Source organism: Pogona vitticeps, chromosome 9, assembly GCF_051106095.1.
Source record: "Pogona vitticeps strain Pit_001003342236 chromosome 9, PviZW2.1, whole genome shotgun sequence".
Taxonomy (NCBI): domain Eukaryota; kingdom Metazoa; phylum Chordata; class Lepidosauria; order Squamata; family Agamidae; genus Pogona; species Pogona vitticeps.
The window spans coordinates 13,179,805-13,206,487 of NC_135791.1; the positions used below are offsets into that span (position 1 = coordinate 13,179,805).

Genomic DNA, 26,683 nt, shown 5'->3' on the forward strand with positions numbered 1-26,683 from the left:
CTCCCCACCCGGGTGCGAGGCAGCGCTTCACGGGGCGAGGACGAGGACCCAGGAGACCCTTTCCTTCCACCCAATCCACACTCAGTGCTGCCCTGAAGGAGAAAGGTGAGACGTGGCAGGTAGAAAGAGCTGGATCATCTGGCGGCAGCAGAAGCACTGGATCTACTGCCAGCACTGCGGCTGTAGTCACCTTCACAGGTTTGGTTCACTCCAGCGCCCCCCTACTGCCCCCTTCTGTTCTTTCACCCCCACACCGCCCCTTTTCATTCTACCACCCCCCTGAAAAATGAAATCGCCCCCTGGGGGGCATTATTGCCCACGTTAAGAACCACTGCACTAGAGTAGGCTCACTGAATCAATGCAAGCTTAGTGAGTCAGCCCCTCCGTAAGTTCTGTTGATTCAAACAGACCTACTCGAACTGTGACTTATTATGCAAAAATAGGTCACAACTATAGTAACCCATTTGAAAAAAAATGGAACTTACCGAGAAGTGGGCGCACCAAATCCCCATTGATTCAGTGGGCCTGCTCCGCTGTGATTTATGATGCCAAGCAACAAGCTTTTGGCCGCTGGGTAATTTCAGACGAACCGCACTCTCCCAGCCAGACCTGCCTTACAGGTTGCTGTGAGGATATGATTGTGGGGAAGAGGGCTGGGTCTCTGCTTTGAATTCAGCAGAGGAAAGGTGGGAAATAACGGCAAGTAATAATGGTACCCATATAATGTCCAGGTTTAGATGACCTGTCTCTATCATACCTGTGGACTGCTTTTTCAGGATCATTTGGATACTTGAGCTGGTTCAAAATACATCAGGCTTGGATCTGCCGATCTAGGTATATGTTACTAGTGCTACCTTTCCTTGCTGTCTCACCTGTTTCTGGGTGTGGTTTCAAATGCTTTCGAGCTCCATATAGCTTTAGAATAGAGTATCAGAAGAATGGTGTTTGCCTTACCAAGATGCTGGATCTTAAGATTTCCCCTGCTTCTCAGAGATCTGCTCCTTTGTTGGGGAGGAGACTGGTTACGCTTGAAAACAGTCATGTCTGTGTAGTAGGTGTCAGGTTTTGGCATTTGCTGTTAAGTGTTCAGTGTTGATCTCAAAGTGCGCTTGGGGTTTTGAAAGTTGTGTGTTTTCCTGGGCTTCTGATCTTTTCTACTGCTGCTTCAAAATGGATTTTATTCTTTAAGAAGACCTAAGGAATATGTTGGAATAGACTGAAGGCCTGCCTAGTGCAGCATTCTGTTTGTACAGTGGAGAACGAGTTAGCTATGGGATCTAAGGTTGTTTCTGATACTGGAGGTCGTACATGTACATCCTGAGCTGTGGCCATTCAGTTTATCCTCTTTTAAGCATTGTTCAGAATCCTACGGATGATATGCTGTTGTGTAAGTGAAGTCACTTAAGTTGTCTTGGTGAATAGCTATGAATTAATGAGATGCTGGTATGCCTAGTTGCACAAAGGGCATGCAAGTAAGGATGTGACTGGGAACATATTAATTAGCAGCAATTCTCTGTCATAAATCACCACTAGGATTCTGACCATTGGCTGAAATCGTGTTGTGTGGCTCCTCATACACAGCTGGGGTGACACGTATGGTTTCAGGATGCACACAATTTGTACTCAATGAGATGAAGTCTCAAAATGTCCAAAGGAAACTACAACCAATAAGCTCTACCCTAGTGAGTTTACTAAATTACCATCCCAGTTCCCAGATGGAGGACTGAGGACTGTTCTGTGTCACCCTCCACCTCTCTGGCCAAGCAGAAACATGTCCGTTTGGAAGAAAGGACAAACGGGGAGGTGTGCGCGCGCACATAACCTGTACTTCTTTGTTCGATGAATTGAGGGTTACACTCAACCCACAGCTGCCTCCGCTGTAACCACGAAACAGCAACCGTACTATTTCCTGTCTGACGTCTAAAACAGATGTGCCTGGCAAAATCTATCTTGCCAAGAACTTTTGGACTTAAAAGTTCTTCACACTGGTATACACTTGACGAAGTTTTTTTTTAAAAAAAAAATTCACAAAAACGCATGTATTGTATGATTATTTTTTAGTGGTTTGTAAAGATATTGCCTATTTTTGCATTTGTATTTTACAGCAGTGGTGAGGAGAAGCCTGTGACAAACCCAGACCTACTGGGACCTGCCACACGTTAACTAAGCTGCCACCAACCATTCCCTGTAAGAAGTCACACAGACCAGGGATGGATTTTTAACCAATAAAAGAATAAGGTTTATTTAAATATAACACACAGGGAAAATAAAATGATCAGGTGAATAAGATAAAGTAACGTGGCTTATTCTCATTCATACATGCATACAGTTTGGTTCACACAGAACCCTTAACTTGAAGCACAGACCCTGAACCTATCAGTTCTGGCTAACCATACAGACACCTGAACCTATCAGGTTGGTACTCTGACACACAGTAGTACCCTGTCTGACACACAGACTCCCACACCAGCTTCTTCTTCCCAGCTGCTGCTTCTTCACATCCCAGCGTCTCCTCACACGCTCCACATATATATACAGTACAGCCCCTCCTCCTGATGTCCCGCCTTCCACTCCCCATAGGCTGGAACTTTCCCTCCAAACCCATGACAGACAGGTAACATCAGTGCTGTATGTAACACCTCCCCTCTTTATAAGTTGTTTTGTAGGGGGAAAGCTAAGGTGCTTTTTCCCAAAAAACAACCTGGATAAAACACACAACAACAGTTATACATACCATATCATACTTACTTATACTTACATTCTAAGTTAACCATAGCAATTAGGCATTTAAACATTTACCATATACATTACATCAATTTACCTTTATTCATACAAACCAAGTTCAAAAAAACAGGTACATTTAACCTTTGTCATCAATATATATATATAGTCCATGTTTCTTTCGCCGTCTTCATTCTTCAGGTCTTCTTGACAAGGCGTCAGCAACACAGTTCACTGACCCTCTGACCACCTTCACTTCAAAGTCATAGTCTTGTAAGTTTAAAGCCCACCTCATAAGTTTACTATTGTGGGTTTTCATTGTCTTTAACCATTGCAGTGGTGAATGGTCAGTGCACAGAATAAAATGTCTTCCCCAGATGTAAGGCTTGGCCTTCTGGATCGCGTAGACTATGGCCAAACACTCCTTCTCCACGGTTGCCAAATGTCTCTCACCTTTTTGAAGTTTCCTACTCAGGTAGGACACTGGATGCTGGTCACCATTCTCATCCTCCTGGCACAGAACTGCTCCTACCCCGCTGTTAGACGCATCGGTGTAGATGATGAACTCCCTGTCGAAGTCTGGAGCACGCAGCACTGGATAGTTGATGAGCGCCTGCTTCAACCTCTGGAACGCCTCCTCACAGTCGCTGGTCCACGGGATGCGGTCATCAGCCTTCTTCCTCGTCAGATCGGTCAGCGGAGCCGCAATCTCGCTAAACCTCGGGATGAACTTTCTGTAGTAGCCCACCAACCCAAGAAATGATTTGACTTTTTTCTTGGTGTTGGGTCTGGGCCAATCACGAACAGCTTCTATTTTGGCCTCCAGGGGTTTTATCACTCCTCCCCCTACCATGTGACCCAAGTATTTTATTTCTGGGCTACCCAGCTGACACTTGCTGGCCTTTACTGTTAGCCCTGCTGCACTTAACCTCTGCAGCACTAATTCCAGGTGTATCAGGTGATCTTCCCAGGTATTACTGAAGATCCCTATGTCGTCAATGTAGGCCACTGTAAAGTCACTGAGCCCTGCCAAGGTCTGGTCCATCAGCCTTTGGAATGTGGCTGGTGCATTTCTGAGACCAAAGCTCAGGACTCGAAACTCATAGAGACCAAAAGGGCTGCAAAAGGCGGTCTTTTCTTGATCCCTGGGATCAATTCTTAATTGCCAATATCCCTTTACCAGGTCCAATGATGAGATGAACCGACAACCCCCTATGGTTTCAATCAGGTTGTCTAGCCTGGGCATTGGGTAGGCATCAGGAGTGGTTACACGGTTTAATTTCCTGTAATCAACACAAAACCTAATGCTCCCATCAGGCTTGTCCACAAGGACTATCGGAGAGGACCAAGGACTAGAAGAGGGGACGATTATGTTCTCCCTAAGCATCTCGTCCAGCTCCTTCCGCACCTTGTCCCTATAGGGTCCCGTTACTCGGTATGGGGATACTGCCTGCGGGGGTGCATCCCCTGTGTGGATCCGATGCATCACTCCCTTCACTATCCCCGGCTTGTTGGAAAACACCTGTTGATATTTAATGAGCAGCATTTTTAGTTCTTGCTGCTGGTCTTGGGTGAGTGCAGGACTGATCTTTACCTCCTCTGGGTTGTATTTTACTTCCCCTCTACCCTCCCAGAAGGGTAATTCAGCTTCCTCACTCTCAGCTGCTTTTATCGCGAATAAAACCCTCTGTTCCCCTCTGTAGTAGGGTTTTAGGGCATTCACATGAACCACCCTCCTTGCTTGGTTCTCCTCCTGCTCTATAAGGTAGTTCAGGTCTGACATCTTGGAAATGACCCTATATGGTCCTGCCCATTTGAGCTGCAGTTTGTTCTCTCTGCAGGGCCTAAGCCAAAGCACTTCCTCCCCTGGGTCAAAGTGCCTCTCTCTAGCTTTGTGGTCATACCATGTTTTCTGTCTGACCTTCTGAGCTTGCAGGTTTTCTGCTGCCAGCTCTAGATTTCTCTTTAGGTCATTCATCAAGGTGTCTATGTATGTCACAACGTCTTGTGGGTCATCCTGGGTGATCTGCTCCCAATTTTGTTTGATCAAATCAAGGGGCCCTTTCACCCTTCTCCCAAATAAAAGTTCAAATGGACTGAACCCGGTACTGGCTTGTGGCACTGATCGATAAGCAAACAAAAGGGATTGCAGCTTCTGGTCCCAATTGTTTGGATTCTCTGCCAAGTAAGCCCTAATCATGCGCATTAGAGTCCCATTGAACTTCTCAGTTAACCCATTACTTTCAGGATGATAGGCAGTGGTTTCCTTGTGCTTAATTCCACAGATTTGCCATAAGCGTTTCATGAGCTTTGATGTGAACGATGCGCCCAAATCTGTGATTATTTCTGAGGCAAATCCCATCCTGGACATATACCCCACCAAGGCATCTGCCACTGTGTTAGTTTCAATGTTAGTCAAGGGAATGGCTTCAGGGTACCTCGTGGCATGGTCCACAATGGTGAGAATGAACCTGTTCCCCCTCTTTGTGGCCTTGGGCAAAGGTCCCACAATATCCACCCCTATGCATTTGAACGGAGTGTCAATCACAGACAAAGGGCACAACTTTGCTTTGGTCCTGTCGCGGTTATTCCCCTGCCTTTGACACACATCACATTGTTTACAGAACTCCCTGATCTGCTTCCCTATGTCAGGCCAGTAAAAATTCTGTGTGATTCTCTGCTGTGTTTTGTTCACCCCTAAGTGTGCAGCAAACATGTCAGAGTGCCCCCTTTGTAAGATCATGGGGCGATACTTTTCAGGTACCACCAGCTGACTTCTGATCCCATCTCCCCCTTTTGAGATATTCCTCAGGGTCTCTCTATACAAAATCCCCTTTTTCTCCAGAAATCTCACTGGGGTTTCAGGTGTTAGCTGGGCGTCAGTCACCTGTTCAAAACACTTTTGGAGAGTGGCGTCTGCCTTTTGCTCTTGTCCAAATCTGCTGTCTGTGGTTAAGGTTTCCACCACAGCTTCTGAACTCCCCCCACCTGCTTCCGTCTCTGGCTCATCATTACCCCCCTGAACTGTCCCCGTGGTGGCTTGTGAACGTGTAATCACTAGCACCCGTTTCACATGTTCAGCCAGGTCATTTCCCACGAGCACGGCTGCTGGCAGAGTCGATGAAATCGCTAGCCGCCAAACTCCCCTCCAGCCTTGAAAGTTGACAGGTACCTCCGCTACTGGCAGAGAGATCACCTGCCCCTCAATCCCTGCCACCTTCATGCTCTCATTTGGGATTATATACTCCCTAGGAATAATATCTGGATGGCACAGGGTCACCTGGGAACAAGTGTCCCTCAGCCCCCGATACTGATGGTCAAGTATTCCTACGTCCACCCCTGCGGTTTCAAACAACTGAGAATCTGTTCTCACGAGCAAGCAGCGCTTGACCTCCACAAGAGGACCATTTTCCTCAGCCTGATCAGCAGATGTAACTGTTCCAGATTGAGTAGCCATGGCAACAGGCTCCCTCAGTGACAAGGGGCTTTGCTCTTTCTGGACACAGAACACAGCTTTTGGCTTGGTTCCACTCGAATCCTGAGGCACAATTCCTTTTAGCTGCTTTAATTTCTCACACTCTGAGATTAGATGGCCCTTTCCCTGACAGAAATAACATTTTCTGCTATATTTTGAGTCTTTCTCATCTTGTTTTGGTTTTCCCTCCAAAATCTGAGGTCTTGGTTTCATGTCTGAGGGCTTCCCTTCACCATGGGCCCCTCCCCCTTGCTGGCTTTTCCCTGGTCCCTGAGAGTACTTGCTGTAGGTTTCTTTGGGTTTACCTACAGATTTCCCCTCACCTAAGGGCTTTCTGATCTGGTAAATAAAATCTGCGATCTCTGCTGCTTCGGCCACAGATCTAGGTTTCCTTTCCCTCACCTGGAATTTCAGTTCCCCATGCAGGACTGAATAGAACTGTTCCAGCGCTATCAAGTCTTTGAGCTGCTGAAAGGTCTCTGTCCCCTCCTGAGATAGCCATTTCTCTAGCAGCCTCACCAATTGGGCCCCCACTTGGGTAAAAGTCTGCTCTGGTTTCTTGGTGATTGACCTGAATCTTTGCCTCAGCTGTTCCGCATTTATCCCATGTCTGGCAAACACCAGTTTTTTAAACTCTGCAAAATCTTTCATCAGTTCCTGTGGCATCTCTGCATAGACTTCTGCCAGGCTGCCACTGATTAAAGATCGCATGATGGTCATCTTCTCAGTTTCCCTCACTGAGAAGTCCACAAACGCTCTTTCCACTAAGGAAAAGAACACCTCAGGACAATCTCCCTTGTGGTACACAGGGAATTTCTTCAGGTCAGCTTTAGACAATTGGCCTCCCTCAGAATCCCTATTGTTATTATTGTTCTGGTTCATCATTTCCAATTTTCTTAATTCAAACGCCATTCTTTCTCTTTCCAGAGCAATTTTCTCTCTCTCCCTCTCCATTTCCATTCTCTGTCTCTCTAATCTTTCTTCTCTTTCCCTTTCCTCCATTTCAAATTGCCTCATCCTCAGTTCATGCTGTTGGACTATGAGCAATTTTCTGAGTTCTGGGTTCTGCTCTCCTGTGCTGTCACCCTGCACTGAGCCAAATTCATCCTCAGAACCTTGGTCAACCTGGGGGTCTTTCACTTCACCCATTTCTGCCATTTGGCTTCGAGTCAAGGGCATACTCCCCCCTCAGAACAGGCTGCTTTAAAAAGTCAAGCCTCAAAATAAAACGACCACTTTTTTTTTCTTTTGCCTCAGAACCAGCTTTCCCTATAGATTGCTGCTGTCCTTCAGCACTAATTTGCAACAGTTGCGAGCTAGAGTCTACCCCCCTCTGCTGGGCCTCTCAGCAGGCAGGCTAGCTCACTGCTATTTCACAGTTTTGCCTCAGCTTTTTTCCCGCCAAAACAGGCTGCCTCAGAGCTCCCTAATCTAGTCCCCAATCTGAGGTTACACGTTCTTCTACTAGTGCACCCCCCCGTGAGGTACACCTAGAAGATTACCTACGTGCTCTCAGATTGTCCCTGACTAGACCCCCCTTGCTCTGGGCACACTTGCCAAGGCTTTGCTGGACCGCTGGACAACTGGACCAGTCGTATCCCACACGCTGGACACCAATCAATGTGACAAACCCAGACCTACTGGGACCTGCCACACGTTAACTAAGCTGCCACCAACCATTCCCTGTAAGAAGTCACACAGACCAGGGATGGATTTTTAACCAATAAAAGAATAAGGTTTATTTAAATATAACACACAGGGAAAATAAAATGATCAGGTGAATAAGATAAAGTAACGTGGCTTATTCTCATTCATACATGCATACAGTTTGGTTCACACAGAACCCTTAACTTGAAGCACAGACCCTGAACCTATCAGTTCTGGCTAACCATACAGACACCTGAACCTATCAGGTTGGTACTCTGACACACAGTAGTACCCTGTCTGACACACAGACTCCCACACCAGCTTCTTCTTCCCAGCTGCTGCTTCTTCACATCCCAGCGTCTCCTCACACGCTCCACATATATATACAGTACAGCCCCTCCTCCTGATGTCCCGCCTTCCACTCCCCATAGGCTGGAACTTTCCCTCCAAACCCATGACAGACAGGTAACATCAGTGCTGTATGTAACAAAGCCTTTTGGCCCTGCAGGTCTTCTTTGGACTACAGCTCCCATAATCCCTGATGGCAGTGCTTTACTGCCTAGAGATTATAAGATTTGGGCTCCATATCACAAAGACCACAGATTCTTCACTCCAGATTTACAGGGTGGTTCTTCCTATACTTGAGGAAAAATATTTCTCAGAACTATAGCTATTACACATGGCCATTGCAGGATTCTGAGAAATCTAATCAAAAATATTAATTTTTCTGAGCTTGGTTCTATCACCGAAGGGAGGGGCAAAATGAATTACCAGATACTGTGTGGATCTGACTTCATTTAATATATATGATGTTGCCTTACACTGAGCATTGATGAGGGCTGATTTAAGAAACCACTTAAGACCGTGTTTTCCAACCTTGTGTCCCCAGAAGTTCTTGGACTAAAATTCTCCCTGCTGCCATTACAGACTACCTAAAGCCACCTAGGATATTTGGATATGTGTGTGTGTGTGTTTAGTCGTTTAGTCGTGTCCGACCCTACGTGACCCCATGGACCAGAGCACGCCAGGCCCTCCTGTCTTCTACTGCCTCCCGGAGTTGTGTCAGGTTCATGTTGGTTGCTTCACAGACACTATCCAGCCATCTCATCCTCGGTCGTCCCCTTCTCCTCTTGCCATCACACCTTCCTAACATCAAGGTTTTTTCCAAGGACTCTTTTCTTCTCATGAGATGGCCAAAGTACTGGAGCCTCAGCTTCAGGATCTGTCCTTCAAGTGAGCATTCAGGGTTGATTTCCTTTAGAACTGATAGGTTTGTTCTCCTTGCAGTCCAGGGGATTCTCAAGAGCCTCCTCCAGCACCACAATTCAAAGGCATCAATTCTTCGGCGGTCTGCTTTCTTTATGGTCCAGCTCTCACTTCCATACATCACGACAGGAAAAACCATAGCTTTGACTATTCGGACTTTTGTTGGCAAGGTGATGTCTCTGCTTTTCAAGATGCTGTCAAGATTTGTCATCGCTTTCCTCCCAAGAAGAAGGCGCCTTTTAATTTCAGGGCTGCTGTCTCCATCTGCAGTGATCATGGAGCCCAGGAAGATAAAATTTGACACTGCCTCCATATCTTCCCCTTCTATTTCACAGGAGGTGATGGGACCAGTGGCCATGATCTTAGTTTTTTTGATGTTGAGTTTCAGACCATTTTTGCACTCTCCTCTTTCACTCTCATTACAAGGTTCTTTAATTCCTCCTCACTTTCTGCCATCAGAGTGGTATCATCTGCATATCGGAGGTTGTTGATATTTCTTCCGGCAATCTTAATTCCGGCTTGGGTTTCTTCCAGTCCAGCCTTCCGCATGATGTATTCTGCATATAAGTTAAATAAGCTGGGGGACAATATACAGCCTTGCCGTACTCCTTTCCCAATTTTGAACCACTCAGTTGTTCCATGACCAGTTCTAACTGTTGCTTCCTGTCCCACATATAGGTTTCTCAGGAGACAGATAAAGTGGTCAGGCACTCCCATTTCTTTAAGAACTTGCCATAGTTTGCTGTGGTCCACACAGTCAAAGGCTTTCCCATAGTCAATGAAGCAGAAGTAGATATTTTTCTGGAACTCTCTGGCTTTCTCCATAATCCAGCGCAAGTTAGCAATTTGGTCTCGAGTTCCTCTGCCTCTTTGGAATCCAGCTTGTACTTCTGGGAGTTCTCAGTCCACATACTGCTGAAGCCTACCTTGTAGGATTTTGAGCATAACCTTGCTAGCGTGCGAAATGAGTGCAATTGTATATATGCCACTGAAAATCCTGCAGGCATCTCCTCCCCTCTGCTAACAAGAAAACCCCACAAACAAACAAAAGGCAGCCATAATAACTTACATAACTGACCATTAGCCACCCTTTCATAACACTGCCTGAGGTGGCAACTTCATCCTCCCAATGAGAGGCAGACCTAATCATGTCTCTCTCTAGACCACTGTGATCTGCTCTGAAATCTTTCCCAAGTTCCCTGTGACTCCTCCAATGCGTTATCTTGGATCACTTTGTGAGGTTCATGCCTCATGAATATACTATTTGCAGCCTTCTGTTGAGTTTTTCCTGACCAAGCAGCATCTCCTCATAGGTGCGCCCTCTCATGCCTCTGTATCTTTGGGAGCGGTCTTATAAATGCATCCTGTCGTTTCAGGATGTCTGACCAGTGGTGACTAAATCCAGGGATTGTTCAATCTTTCTTTGGAATTCTTTTCTTCTGGGAAGACTCCTGGTTTGTTTCCTTCTGACTTTTAAAATGCTTGTCTCAAAGAAAAGGTAGCTTTATTCTTCAGAAAATGTTGGGTCCCTCTCCCACTTTATTTGTGTTTTAAGTATTAACTTCATGAAGGAGTGCTTCGAGAAGCTGTGCTCGGCTTGGTTGTTGAAATGTGAGAAAACGTTTTTGCAGCCACAGCCTCGTCTTTAGCTTGTTTATTCCTGGGTTACTCGTCCTGCCACTGCCATAACCACCATGTGTCAAATGGAAACAAAAGACAGATTTTTTTGTCGACAGTGATACAATGCTTCTAGAACTCTCTGCTGCTGCTGGAGGTTGATGTCTTGATTGTTATTGTTTTTGCTATTGTTGTTTGACTTACATTCTGCCCCACAGTGATAGAGCACTCCATGGGCAGTTTACAACATAAACTTCATGTTCCAGAAGGCTTTTAATTGAAATAACATCAACTGTGGGTCCTGATGGCAATTTTAATTGTATTTTAATAGTATTTTAATTATTTTATTGTTTATTGTATTTAATTGAATTTTAATTGTTGTAAGCTGCCCAAAGACCTTTGGGTAGAGTGGGCGGCATATAAGTTAAATTAAAAAAAAAAGTAAAGGACTATTTGCCTACTAGCAAGATGGGTACTCATTTTACTGACGGAAGGCTGATTCAACCTTGAGCTGGCTACTTGGACCTTTCAGGATAGAACTCAGGTTGTGAGCAGAGGCTTGACTGCAGTGCTGCAGTTGAACCACTGCACCACAGGGCTCATTTGCTTTAAAAAGTGTGCGTGTTTGTGTGCAATTACTTTATTAGAAAGGTACAGTGGTGCCTTGCTTTACGAGCGCTCTGTTTGATGACAAAATCACATTACGTTGAAGATTTTGTGATCACAAAAGCGATCGCAAAACGATGTTCCCTATGGGGAGAATTTCGCTTTGCGATGATCAGTTCCCTGCTTCAGCTTGTTTATTCCTGGGTCATCTCAAAGTGACGATTTTCGGCCAGCTGATCGGCGGTTTCAAAATGGCTGCCGGGTGAAAAACATGGCCGCCCACTGTTTTCTGGCACGGATTCCTCGCTGCACGGGCAGCAAAAATGGCCATGCTATGGAGAATCTTCGCTGGACGGTGAGTTTTAAGCCCATAGGAACGCATTAATTGGGTTTTAATGTGTTTCTGTGGGCTTTTAAAAATCGCATGATGACGTTTTCATTCAACAGTGATTTTTTGCAGAACGAATTAATGTCGTCATGTGAGGCACCACTGTATAAAAAAGCACAGAGTTTTGTGATTTCTTAATTTTGTATGTGCCTCCTCCCTCTCCCCCAATTCTAAAAGCCTTAAATTGCTTTTCTAAGGCTTAGTTTTTCGAAGTAATAATGTTTTGGTTAGAAAAGTCTGTTCTTTCTGCCCCACTCATCTTTGGAATGTGGCCCAGTGGAATTCTGTGGAACTGAATCAGACCCCAGGGCTGAAAGAGCTCCTCTTCCCCACCATTGGCTGATTCCTTCTGAAAGTGAACCAGATAACATCATATCAAGTAATGGAGGAACAAAATGGGGCCACCTAGAGAGGAACACCTGACTTTGCATATTTAGGAAAGTTATTTCTTGGTCTACAATTCCCAGATGTCTCAGGAGGGCCAGTGGCTATATTGGCTGAGAGATGCTGCGCATTTGAGTAAAAAAAAAAAAAGGTTTAAATAACACGATTCACATCTACCATAACAAGTAATTTAACTGAAGTCTTTGCAAAAAACTTCACCTGGGCATCTCAGGAAGAAAACAAACAAATGAAAACGGAACCATTTTCCAGGAAGAAGGGCAGTTGGAACACAGAAAGTGAGAGTCTGTAGGCTTGAAGCGAGCCTACCTAAGCTGAGGGGTATGCATGGCACCTCTCTTCTTAGGTTTATGGCCCTTTGCCCTTTACCTGCTGCTGGCTAGGATGGAGCAGCAGTTTCGCCATATCAGGATTTGGAAAGGAGGACGAGGAGGTCTCCTCAGATGAACTCCGCTCTGTCTAGGCAGGCAGAAGGCATATTGCCAGCTAAGGAGCTCCAGGGAAATGCTAAGCACAAGGCTCACAGCTTGAGACGGAAAACTTGGTATTTTTCTGACAATTAATGTATCTATCCTCCATCCTGGTTATTTTTAGCGTGTGATTTGCTGTCGCCCTCTCACACCTGCAGTCCTGCCAGGCAGCTCTGCGGCACGCTTCTTTGTCACGTTTATCTTGTAACCTGGCATGGCGGAGGCACTGGCTTTAAACGAACAAAGACCAGACTTTGCCCCTTCCCCTTGCTCTCTGGTAGAACCAAAAAACGAAGAGCCAGACTGTGTGCCAGAGAGAAGCATGGCAGAGTTTTTGGAGAATCTTCCCACAGGGCCAGGCACTGCGGCATGAAGAACAGCTATTCATGGAGAATATTCAGTGTACTTCAGCTCCCCCCCCCCATGTGCTTGCTGAGGAGGCAGCATTAAAAAGCATCATTGGCTTATTAATCATGCTTTCATAAATCACCTTTAAGCAAGAAGAAACTCCAAGGCATTTTGTCACAAATAATAGATGAAGACAAATGCATAAAATAAAATCAGTTGAAACAAATTAAAAAAACAGCAACAGTATTTAACCAGATTTTTTTAAAAAAATGCTGTTACCATGGGGATGTCCTCAAGTGTGTAGTTTGAAAAGGCACATTTTAGATACTTTTTGCATTTTGAATCTAGTCACAGTTTGCTTTGGATAGATTTGTCTTCTTTTCCTAAGGAGCATATAAATGAGTACAGCAGGCCTCTTTTGGAATTGACTGTGCAGGGATTCTTGCTGTTGTTATCCTCTCCATCAGTGTTGAAGTTATGCAGGATCTAGCCCAGCTTCTCTCAGTGGAATCTCATGCGCTGTCTTTTTTTTAAAGTGTTCCTCATTGATCCTGAAGGTCACCTGGATTTTTTCCTATCCTCCTGCCATTAGATGAACAGGGCAAGATGTTTTAAGTGAATGTGTGCAATGACACAGATTCATAACAGAGAACTGTATCCAAGGAGGAGGAATTGGTGTGGCAAGGAACAGGAAAGAGTTCCATGGGATACTAGTAAATGTTATTGCAGAAGAAAACCAAGGTATTATTTCAAGAGAAAACTTGCACAGTTCAATACAGTGGTTCAGTGAAACATTTGGGGGGGGGGCAGGTGCTCATCATGACAGTCCTTTTCGTCATGGCTCCAGAGAGACTAGAAATGTGCAGGCAGCTGTGTTGATCCGTTACAACAAAATAGTTCTAGCAGTTTTTGCTTTTCTGCCAGCAAGGGGCTTTTTGACAAGCTAATGCAGAGTGGGGTCTTTGGGCAGGCCCATGCAGCCCCTGGGGCCTAAATCTGCTGCCAGAATCCCTGTCCCTCCAGCATTCCCGGAGGTCCAAGGCCACCGATGTGTGAAATTTGAGGTGGTTGGGGCTGAGAGTGGGTACGGCTCTCCCCACATCATTGAAGGTGGGTCTTTAGACCGCTGGGTCTAAATTGCCCATTCAAGGCCCAGCTATTCCCCCCCCCCCAAGTGTTTTGCATTATAAAAGATGTGGATGTTATGCGCCATCAAATTGTATCCAACTTATAACAACCCTGATAGGGTTGTCATGCCATGTGAAGCCTTTAAGGAGTGATATTACCAGTTTTCCTGAGTATTAATCCCGTATTCTGTCCACTGCACCACACTGTAGCAGGCACATGTAGCTCACTATATATTAGTGCTGGGAAAAATCACATTTTCACAGTCTCATCTGCTGTGAGGATTGCAGTTAAGCTCCATCAGGGGAGCTTGATGGAGTTGCAGGTGACACCATCATCATCCCTGGTGGGGCAGCTACAACTTTCAAAGGAGGTATCCCTGATGTCTGTTGTCCATAGCATTTTGTTTATTTGAGTGTTTCTATTTTTGGCTTGTGGCATCCTTCAAGCAACTAACAGGCATTATAAACATATAACATAGCCTAAACAATTCATTTAAAACACTCAAGTGCTGCTTTCCACTGCTCTGCCAAGGCAGAGGCAAGAACCCCATACAATACCCTGTGTTTTTTAAAAAAAATGCTAAGAAACAGCCAGCAACAAAAAACAGCAGATATTTAAAGCAGTTTGAAACCCAATTCATCGCCCCTTTTAATGGCATACCTGCATTTTCTAAGATCTGGTTAAAAACAAAGGTGAGAGTGAAAAACATTGCTATTTGGGGAAGACCACCATCCGTGGAGCTGTTACTCTTAACACTTACTGAGAAATAATCCCTATAATGAATCAGCAAGGAATGATTGAGAGAGTGCTTTAATGGTATAATTTTTGACTGCTGCCTAATATGAAGAGGCAGGTCACCAGTGAGGGCTCTGTAGTCCAAGAATGCTATAGCTTTGTTGTTGTTTAGTCATTAAGTCATGTCCAACTCTTTGTGACCCCATGGACCAGAACATGCCAGGCCCTCCTGTTTTCCACTACCTCCCGGAGCTGAGCCAAATTCATGTTGGTCACTTCAGTGACACTGTCCAACCATCTCATCCTCGGTCGTCCCCTTCTCCTCTTGCCCTCGCACTTTCCCAGCATCAGGGTGTTTTCCAGGGAGTCTTCTCTTCTCATGAGGTGGCTAAAGTTTTGGAGCCTCAGCTTCAGGATCTGTCCTTCCAATGAGTACTCAGGGTTGATTTCCTTTAGAATTGATAGGTTTGTTCTCCTTGCAGTCCAGGGGACTCTCAAGAGCCTCCTCCAGCACCACAATTCAAAAGCATCAATTCTTTGGCAGTCAGCCTTCTTTATGGTCCAGTTCTCACTTCCATACATCACTACTGGAAAAGCCATAGCTTTGACTATGCAGACCTTTGTCAGCAAGATGATGTCTCTGCTTTTTAAGATGCTGTCAAGGTTTGTCATCACTTTCCTCCCGAGAAGCAGGCGTCTTTTAATTTTGTGGCTGCTGTCACCATCTGCAGTGATCATGGAGCCCAAGAAAGTAAAATCTGTCACCGCCTCCATATCTTTCCATTCTATTTGCCAGGAGGTGATGGGACCAGTGACCATGATCTTAGTTTTTTGGATGTTGAACTTCAGACCATTTTTGCGCTCTCCTCTTTCACCCGCATTAAGAGGTTCTTTAATTCCTCCTCACTTTCTGCCATCAGAGTGGTATCATCTGCATATCTGAGGTTGTTGATATTTCTTCCAGCAATCTTAATTCTAGCTTGGGATTCCTCCAGTCCAGCCTTCCGCATGATGTATTCTGCATATAAGTTAAATAAGCTGGGGGACAATATACAGCCTTGTCGTACTCCTTTCCCAATTTTGAACCAATCAGTGTTTCCATATCCAGTTCTAACTGTTGCTTCCTGCCCTACATATAGGTTTCTCAGCAGATAGATAATGTGGTCAGGCACTACCATTTCTTTAAGGATTTGCCATAGTTTGCTGTGGTCCACACAGTCAAAGGCTTGTGCGTAGTAAATGAAGCAGAAGTAGATGTTTTTCTGGAACTCTCTGGCTTTCTCCGTAATCCAGCGCATGTTAGCAATTTGGTCTCTAGTTCCTCTGCCCCTTTGAAATCCAGCTTGTACTTCTGGGAGTTCTCGGTCCACATACTGTTGAAGCCTACCTTGTAGGATTTTGAGCATACCCTTGCTAGAATCTGAAATGAGTGCTTTACTGTACCTGAAGGAAAAGTCTATGTTCTCTACCTTGCACACAATATAATTCTCATGAACCTGGTGGCTTCCCTATAACAGGAGTAAGCAAAGAATGATTCTCTAGATGCTGTTGGACTGCAAATCCCAGTGACTACATTGACCAGTAGAGATTGGGGGGGGGTAGTACAAAGGCATATAGACAGACACAATGTTACATCCCAACCCAACGGAGTAGACTCCTGTCTAGAAGGGCAGGATAAAAATGTGATAAATAAATAAATAATAAATAAACTGCATTTATTACACAGAAATGCAAAGCTTTTTTTTTAACCAGGTGCGAATGGTACATTAAGAATATAGAAGGCCCCCACTGTAATCCCAATGAATATCAGGAGCTTGAAGAACCAAAACCTGGAGTTGATGGAAAAGAGAAATGGCATTTTAGACTCATAGAGAAGAGCATTCTTTGGCACTGCCCTTCTTTGGGATTGGGATGTAGACTGATCTTTTCCAGTCCTCTGGCCACTGCTGAGTTTTCCAAACTTGCTGGCATATTGAGTGTAGCGCCTTAACAGCATCATCTTTTAAGATTTTAAATAGTTCAACTGAAATGCTATCACCTCCACCAGCCTTGTTGTTAGCCAGGCTTTCTAAGGCCCACTTGACTTCATTCTCCAGGATGTCTGGCTCAAGGTCAGCAACTACATTGTCTGGGTTGTCCGGGATATCCAAAACTTTCTGATATAATTCCTCTGTGTATTCTTGCCACCTCTTCTTGATGTCTTCTGCTTCTGTGAGGTCCCTCCCATTTTTATCCTTTATCATGTCCATCTTTGCACAAAATGTTCCTGTAATATCTCCAATTTTCTTGGACAGATCTCTGGTTTTTCCCTTTCTTTTTTCCCCCTCTATATCTTTGCATTGTTCATTTAAGAAGGCCCTCTTGTCTCTCCTTGCTATTCTTTGGAAATCAGCATTCAATTTTCTGTAACTTTCCCTGTCTCCCTTGCATTTTGTTTCCCTTCTCTTCTCTGCTATTTGTAAGGCCTTGTTGGACAGCCATTTTGCTTTCTTGCATTTCTTTTTCTTTGAGATGGTTTTTGTTGCTGCCTCCTGTACAGTGTTACGAGCCTCTATCCAAAGTTCTTCAGGCATTTTGTCCACCAAATCTACTTCCTTAAATCTGTTCTTCATTTCCACTGTGTATTCATAAGGGATTTGGTTTAGATTATACCTGACTAATACTGTAGGTGGCAGTAAAGAAAAGGTGCTACCTATGTTTTCATCATCTATAGTAACACTGAGTGATAGGAGGGATATCATCATCATTTTAGAACTGCAGAGATGGAAGGGACCTTATGGATTATTGAGTTTAGCCCCTATCAAGGAGGCACAGTGAGGAATTGAACTCCTCATCTTTCGCCCCACTGCCAGATGCCTAAACCACTGAGGTATCTGGCAGTGCATGAAGCAGTGCTGACTTTGACTTCAATGTCTTGATAGCTTTGTATGGGATTTGGCAGTTTAGAGATGCATATCCAGGTCTTTAAAAGATTTGTTGCCGAGTTGGGCAACAAGCAGTCTGGGAGCCCCTAGGTATCTAACTGCACCTCCAGACACCTTCCAATCTATTTTTAAAAAATGGTTTATAAAATCTATCTGTATTCTCTAATAATACTACTAATAATAATAATTGTGTTCTGTCAAGTCAATTCCAACTTACAGCAACTCTTTCTAGGGTTTCCTGGGTACTGAATGCCCAAAAGTGGTTTATTATTCCCTTCTCCTGGGAGTGCCCTGGGATTGTGCAGCTTGCCCAAGACCACACAAGCTGGCCTTTCTGAGATGACAGTGGGGAAATCAAAGCCCCACCCTTTGGCTCCACAGCCAGATACCTAAATGACTGAGTTATCCAACCAGCTGCTTTTTCTAGGAGGGAGGCAATTCTGCCATGTTTGAAGTCTCCCTCTTTTGTGATTTTTTTTTAAAAAATTGACCACCAGAAGACACAAAGGGGATTTTTCAGGTCTTTTTAAAATTCCCATTTTAAAAAATGGGAAGGGTCTGTGGGAAGGGTCCTCTATGGTTGAGGATGGGGTGTGCATTTTACACTGAAAACTAGCACTTCACGCTGAGCCCAAAACAAATCAGTTACCTGTGAAGTTGGTGCAATAGTCTTGTTATGCAAAGTGCTCCTTCCAGTTTTCACTTGCTGGATTTTGTAGCAACAGAATTTTCCAGGTGCTTTTAAAAAAAGGCAGCTCCTTCTGTAGAGGATCTGTTACCATAGCAGTGAAAGCAATTTAAGAAGGCTGCCAGAATGATTTTGAAGAACAAACTCCAGGGCACATGAGGTTGCGATACTGAATGATGCTGCAGTGTTCTGTGTCTGGGATCTTGGGGACGTATTGCATCAGACCCTCTCTAAATCACAGCTGCAGTCCAGCTGTGGACAGATGCTACCTTTAAACAAATTTGTTCCTATGTTAGCTGGGCATGGGAAAAATGCAAGAAAGAATCTCAGTCCTGTGGGGGTGTTTTGTTCTCCTTGTTGTTATGAACTTATTGCTTAAGGATGCATCAGTTACTGATCCAACATGCATAAACTGTTGGGCATGGACGATTTTTAAAATACGAGCATGTGAACCCCAGTGACCCAGAGATCCATTGAGACCAGTACAACCCTTGGGTTTACATGGTAGCCTTCTTGAGAAGCCTAGAAGTTGGGCAAGAACTGTAGCATTCTGCTCTTGCAGTTGGAATTCCATGGTAGATGACATTTGAATATAAACATTTCAGGGGACCAGTGACAGAGCAGATGGCCATGAACAGGACTTAAAGAAAGAAATTGTATATCTGTGGAACCTGCAACCCATGGAGAGAGGTCTTGTGTGACCTGCAGAGCATGGAAGTCATGTAGCTGCCTGTAACTAATAATTTTTCTTTAGTTATAAGTGTGTTACAAAGTCACATTCCAGAAGTGATGTAGCAAGGGGGAACAAAATTGCTTTATGTGGTATGACAAATAATATTTTTGGTTTACTTAAAATGTCTTTTAATTTAATGTTCAAAAGTATTTTTAAGAGTCATGTTTTTGTGGGTTTTTTGTGCCATTGTTCTAGCAGTACTAAAATTTTTTAAACAATTAACAGCAAGGAAAAGAAAAATAACAATCAATCTAATCGGTCACTCAGTTTGTTCCTTATTAGCCCTTAAAAAGTAATGGTAACGGTTTTTTAAATACTATGGTAAGTAACCAAAATGAATTCCTTTCTTTCTTTTTTTTTTTTAAAAGGAGAGTCGCTTTCCATGCTCCAAATACTGTTGGACTAGAATTCCCAAAATCCCTCACGACTGAGCATGCAAGCTGGGCTTAATGAGAACTGAGGTCCAGAAACATTGGGGGAGTCATCACTTTCCCCAGCTTGGCTTTATTGCAAACCAGCATCTAGGCCAGATGCAGACAGCTTGTGGTCCTCCAGATGTGGTTGGACCACCTTTTCCATCAGCCAGCCTTGCCATTGATGAGGGATGATGATATTTGCAGTTCCAAAGTATCTGGAGGCCACACTTTGTCAGTGTTTGACATTTTGTGTTCAGTGCTGTCAGATGCAAAAAGGGAGACTATCTTGGGCCTCTGGACATAATTCCCCACTTGACCTGGAAGCCTCTTTGTTCTGCTTATTGCTTGGTCCTGCAACATTATTTCCCCAGTGCCGCTTAGCATCTTCATGAGGCATCTGGGGGAGGTCGTCCAGAGTTCTGGAGAGTGCTGCCACCAATATGCGGATGGCATGCAACTTGTGTCTCACCTTTACCACATCAGCAGTGGAAGTCGTCCAGGCCTTTGAGTGATGGCTGGCCTCAGTAATGGACTGGACGGGGGGGGGGGTAACAGACCACAATTGAATCCCGAGAAAATATTGTTGTTGGGAGGGGAGCCGAGGGCCGACCAGCTAGGGGGTAGTTTGCCTGGTCTCAGTGGGGTCACACTCTCTCCAAAGGAGCAGGTCTGCAAATTGGAAATGCTCCTCAACCTGGCATTCTCTGTGGAGAAGTAAATGGCTGCATTTTTTTCACCTCCAGCAGATTGCACACTTGTGGCCCTATCTGGGCAGGAAATTCCTGACCACACTTGTTCATGCTTCGGTATTTTCAAGGATTGATTACTGCAATGCTCTTTACATGAGGCTGCCTTTGAAGGTGATAGGGAAGCTGCAACAAGTACAAAATGTGGCTGCCAAATTGATTGTGGGAATATCCAGATATGATCATGTTTCCCTGATTTCGGCAAGCCTCCATTGGTTGCCTGTCTGCTTCGTCCCAAATCTAACTTATAAAGCCCTAAATGGTTTGGGACCTCAATACTTGTTGGAGCATCTCTTCCTAGATATGCTTCTTGAGCCACCAATCATCTTAGGATGTATTGTTGCAGGTGGCCATCCCAGGTGAGGCCTGGAAAATGTCCACCAGGCACCAGGCCTTCTCAGTGGTGGTCTCAACGTTATAGAATTCACTGTCGGTGGATGTGCACCACGCTCCTGTCCTTCAGAAAGCAGGTGTAAACAGTGCTTTTGAAACAGGCATTTTCTCCATCCTCCCCTCCAAGAGGTCTTTCAATGCATTGAATGTAATTTTAAATGATTTGCTATCCCTGTTGGAGGAGGGTTTGCTATATTCTATAATTTTATGATTTCATGTTTCTTCTGTTACTCTCACATGCTGTTTTGGACTGAATGTTTTGTTCTGTGTCATTTGTTAGCCGTCCAGGGTGGGATATAAGTACAATAAATAAATAAATACATCAAAAATAAATAAAACATGTCAGCCTATAGCATGTGTAAAACTTCTAGCATTTAGCTCTTCTCTGCACACAGGATTTTTGAGAGGCATTTTTATTTCATGCCCAAAGGACTGAAAACTACCAGCTCTTTAATGGTTTTTCTGCTCCAGTATCTGTTTGAGTGCCTGGGGGAAGCAGATGCCTTTCACCTTTTGGGAGAGCCAGGGTTACAGTTCTTAGATTCGTCATCTGGGCTGGCTGGGAAATTCTGGGATTTGTAATTCAACAAAACAATTTTTTCCAAGCTCTGAGAGAGCTCAGCAGAAGAATAGCGTGCCATTGATTTGCATACTCAAGCAACAGAAAGCTCATTAGCTGTCCTTGGGGTCTGGACTACCTGCTTTGCCCATCATGTCTCTCGGACTTGCAGCTGTGGGAGCTAATGTGGGGTTATGGTGTAATGCAAGGACTGCTTCCAACTAGAGTAGATCCATTGAATGAGTTGCTGACTCCACACTTCCATAAATGCCATAGATTCACTGGGCCCCGCATTAGCTGGGAATATCAGTGGGATGCTGGCCTTTGAGGCGAAATGATGGCAGTGATGAGGCATAAAAGATAACATTTTGGAATGTGTCTTGAACTGAAAGACTTATAGAATCATAGAAATCATAGAAAGGTGAGGTGGGAAGGGGCCTAAAAGGCCATGAGGTCCAACCCGCTGCTCAATGCAGGAATACAAATCAAAGCAGATCAGCCAGGTGATTATCTGAGTTTTTCTTGAATGCCTCCAGTGTTGCAGCACTCACCAACTCCCAAGGTAACTGGTTCCACTGTCATACTGCTCTAACAGTTAGGAAGATTTTCCTGACGTAAAACTGAAATGCGGCTTCCTTTAACTTGAGCCCACTGTTGCATGTCCCGCACTCAGGGATGATTGAGAACAGATCTTGCCCCTCCTCTGTATGACTGTCTTTCAAATATTTGAAAAGTGCTATCATATCACCCCTCAGTCTTATTTTCTCAAGTCTAAACATGCCCAGTTCTTTAAGCCTTTCCTCATAAGGCTTTGTTTCCAGCCCCCTGATCATCCTTGTCGCCCTTCTCTGAACTTGTTCCAATTTGTCAGCATCCTTCTTGAAGTGTGGTGTCCAGAACTGAACACAATACTCAAGGTGAGGCCTAACCAGTGCTGTATAGAGGGGAATTAGCACCTCGCGGGATTTGGAAACCATACTTCTATTAATGCAGCCTAAAATAGCATTTTCCTTATTTTGTAGCCACATCACACTGCTGGACCATATTCAGCTTCTGATCTACAACAATTCCAAGATCCTTCTTGCTTGCTATTTTGCTGAGCCAGGTCTCTCTCCCCTCCCATCTTGCAACTGGGCAGCTGGTTTCTTTTTCCGAGGTGCAGGACTTTGCGCTTCTCCCTGTTGAATTTCATTCTGTTGCTTTCGGCCCTGTGCTGCATCCTATCAAGGTCATTTTGAATGTTGTTTTTTAAGGTATTAGCTATTCCACCTGATTTGGTATTTATTTTGCGTGTTCCTTTTTTTCTCTCTCCTAGGCCCGACCAACAACACCAAGAGCTGACCAGCCCTTGGACAGCCGTGTGGGTGAAAATCTCTTCGAGTTGGGCTGGACTTCTCCTCTACCTGTGGACTCTGGTTGCCCCCCTCGTGTTCCCAGACCGTGATTTCAGCTGAAAGATCTTAGGAACACCTGACGTCATCTAAACGGTGCATGGAAACAAGCTTGTTGCCATGGAAATAAGTAAAGAAGGATCTGGGTCCCTTCACTTGAATTTGAGGGGCCAGCTTTAGTTCCACAGATTCCAACGCTAGCACTTCTCCCTTTCTGGTCTGTTGCTTGTCCTCCTTTGCCTTTTTGTATTCAGGCAGATCCGGCCATGCCTTTCTCTTGTGCCTTTCTCTGCTTTTTTTCCCTAAGGGAAACACCGAAGTGAATCAGTGCCCTTTTCTGTGTTGTAGTTGACACATAGGACAATATCATGGGGTGGAAAGGGAAGAACAGGTTTAATTCTCACCGCTGGTGGTGTCTTAAGCAAATCGTGAAAATAGGTGAGTTGCCAAAATCATTTCTTGACTGTCATTTCCTAAGGAATGTTCAGGATAAGGTTGCCTTTAAATGCTGAACGCTTGACCAGTTTGCCTTGTTACAGGAAGCCTTTTAGATGAAACTCGGTTCATTTTAATATGAAACTTTGTGTAACGGGAAATAAAATAATGTTTACATAAACTGACAGATTTTGAGTTTGTGTGTAAAGAAACTGAGCAGATTGGAACTCAAGACCCAATTCTTCTATTCCTACCTTAATGTGTGTTGAGGTTCTGTGTGTATGTGAATTCATTTTGGTCAGCCTTGTCGTGTGAATTGGCTGAAGTTACCCCTGCCAAAAACCAAAACAATATTGGATGTTTATGTACAGAGACAGATTTGTTCCGATTCTGCCCTATTTTCAATAATGTGGAAGGGAGCTGCCCCCCAAATTTTGCTGCCTGAGGTACAGGTTGCATCTTTATTACAACACTGCTGACAAGATAGCATTCTCTACTATATTTGATACCAGCAGGCAAAGTTTGAGGGTGCAGGACAAACTGGACAGACCTTGGGAATGGCCAGAGGGCTCAGGAGAAACAGTCAGTGGATTCCTGCTTCCACTTTCTGATATATGTTGCCTGAGGCATTCGCCTCACTCTGCCTAAGGGTAGGGCCAACCACTGGGTAGAGTATTGTTCTGAAGTAAGTAGTATTCATTTCTTGGAAAGTTATGTGAAATGGTGGGTATAAAATTTCCAAACTTGTTAGAAGAATGTTAAGAGGAGCACTTGTTTGCTGGACAGCTTAGAATGAAAGAAATCACATCTCATTTTAATTTTTTTATGCATCCCTGGTTATTTTCCACCCATTCCTTTGCCATACTTCTTACCACCTTTGTGACTCCAGCCGTTGTATCACTTCTCAGAGCTTCTGTCTGCCTCTGGATCCTCTCGCCTGAGATGAGATGTTCTTGTTATGCAAGCAAATTTGGGAGCAGGACAGCCACGGGTGACACCGTTCCTCCTGAAAATCTGTAGGAGTCTGCAGGAGGGCGCAGGAGGGAGAGTGGTAAATTTGCCACCCCCAGTGCCCTGCTGCCTGAGGGAATAATCTAAGTCCAGCTAGTGGTGGGGCCAGCCCTGTCATAGGCAGGGGTGGTGCTTCTTTGCGCTTTTGGACTTCATTTCAAGAAGTCCAGGAACTGCAGCCCAGAAACCCAAGCCAGCACTCCTGAGCAAACTTCCACCCCACTGAGAAGGGTTTTCAAGGGATTTGCCAGCACTATCTGTTCCTCCAGCCTTTCTGGTTCCTGTTGCTGATATGTAAATAAAAGGAAGGTGCTGTGGTGTTCCTTGGGAGTTGTTGTTTTACTGCCCATCAGGGTCCACAGAAGGCACCTCCCGAAGAACTATTGGGTGGTTCGACAGACAAAGGGTGGAAGATTAAACAAAAGAGGGAAACACACACACACACACACACACACACACACACACCCACACACACACACACCCACACACACACACCGTGACAGCCCCTGACAAACAAGACAACACTTCAAAACCATTCCAGAAAATTCTTTATTGGTTTTGGAAAGGAGGCTAAATGGGTATCCTCAGCGGAGACAAGGGCCTGATTCAGCTCCAGCAGGATGGCTGCCTTCTGGTCCCTTGCATGCCCCTGGGGAAGAAGACGCTTCGGACCCTGCAAGAGAAAGAGAAAAAACAACAACTAAGGGACAACCTTGTCCACTCCCGTCAACCAGCTTCAACCCAGGTGTATCCACCGACCAACATTCTGGCAACTTCATCCCAAAGTTCCACCTGCCAACATCCACTGGCTTCCAACAGGAATATCCACCCGTTCATCTCTTCCGCTCTGCTTCTGAAGCCAGCCTCCACCAGCTCCCGAATGCTTGGGTCACACTCACACCCCAGTGACATCCCCATGGAACGCCAGCCAGCCCATTCACACACATATTCACATACACACCAGCCACCCCCCAACACACACACACACACACCTTCACTCCACCAGCCATTCACACACACGCCCAGGCTTCCATCCACTAATATCCACCAAGCATCCGCCAGCTGGTTTCAGGAGGTTAACGTCCCCTGGCTTCATCCGCCAACCTCTGCCGGCCTCCACCTGGCGGCCTCAGCCAGCTTCCACTGTGAGATTCCACCAGCTTCTGTCTGCCAACATCCACTGACTTCCTCCTGGTCCATTGTCGACATCAGCCAGCTTCAAGCCACGGATCTCCGCCAGCCTCGAGCTGTTACCTCGCAAGTCCACTTAGCAAGTTTCTCTGCTTTTGCAAGAGAACTTGCCTTGGGCAGAAGGGCTGGGTCCCCTGCAGCTGTTGCTGCTCTCTCTGCCGGACTGGCCACTGGCCTCCCTTCTGGCCTCCTGCCCTACCCAGCAAGCCCCTTTTATCTGCCAGCAGAGAGGTGGGGCCCCTGTGAGGTCATAAAGATCCAGGAGAAAATGGGTTGGGTTCCCAAGGCAGCAGCAGCAGCACCATTGGGATTGGCTGAGTCCTGAAGATGATGCCAACAGTCCCTCTGATCATGTGATTCACCCACAAAAGCTTGCGTTTTGCATGATTTTTAAAAAACATATTTTGTATTAGTGAGCTGTAAATGTATCCCCTGTCACCGATCCCACTGATTGTTAACTCTCCCCATGTTGGCCTTCTGAGAGGATTTTAGGCTGGTGCTCCAAAAAGTTATCTTCCAGCATTTGCACCAAAAGGAACATTGCTAAACCCTGAGCTAGGGGAAAAAATGAAAGTAATTAATGAATAAGGACGGGTGCAGTCACACAATGCAGCCTTTGATCCTTTTGGGTTGGTTGGAGGGTTTTTTTGCCTCTTTGGACATTTTTTCTTGCCCTTGCCATGAAAAAGATATTATAAGGAGCCCGTTAAGAAAAAAAAAACTAAGTGTTTGAAACACATACCAGTATTTTAACACCATCCCTGCACTATCAAACATGCAGCTATGTTTCAAAGACTCTACCAGTCTTTGGAACCCTCTCCCACTGGAAGGCAGATTCGCCCCATCTTTGCTGTCCTTCCACAAGCCGGCGAAGACGTTCCTCTTCAGGCAAGCTTTCCCTTATGGACTGGCTACCTGGGTTAGGATCTTGAATGGACTGTTGTGCCTTATTGCTTTGAACATGTTTTTGGCGTTGCTTTTGTTTACTGTTTTTATTGGGGGTATTTGTTCCTGTAAATTCCTTTTTCCAGCACCTTTCAAAGCGTGGCTGTCAGGGACTGAACCTGCAACTTCCTGCATGCCAGACTGGCTGCCAGCCTCTGAACTAAGTTGCTCCCGTCACGTTCTCCATTGCTGGTGCCATCATGAGCTTGCATATTGGTGTTTGTATAAGGTTTGAGTAACATGCCCAGGCTAATTGAAAGATGCCAAGGAGTGTCTGGGTCACATACCTGGTCGTGTGCCTGATTTGTGCAATCAGGATGTACCCCAGCACTTCATTAATGAGCTGTAGCCATGGCAAATTACTCATATCTTATGCAAGTGCCAATAGGAGTCCAGTTAAAATGTCTATAAATAGAAAGTGCTTCCTTTCTGTCTCCCTTTCAACATT

General features: G+C 45.0%; 1 protein-coding gene across 2 annotated transcripts in view; it reads left to right on the top strand.

Moving 5' to 3' along the window:
- Nucleotides 1-23,269, top strand: part of SERINC2 (serine incorporator 2) — a 46,760-nt gene extending 23,491 nt beyond the window's left edge. For both annotated transcript variants that reach the window (XM_072979459.2, XM_072979458.2), the window contains exon 10: nucleotides 22,578-23,269. In XM_072979459.2, coding sequence (XP_072835560.2) covers nucleotides 22,578-22,716 — 139 coding nt within the window. In that variant the 3' untranslated portion in view covers nucleotides 22,717-23,269. The remainder of the gene's footprint in view (nucleotides 1-22,577) is intronic.
- The last annotated feature ends 3,414 nt before the right edge of the window (nucleotides 23,270-26,683 follow it).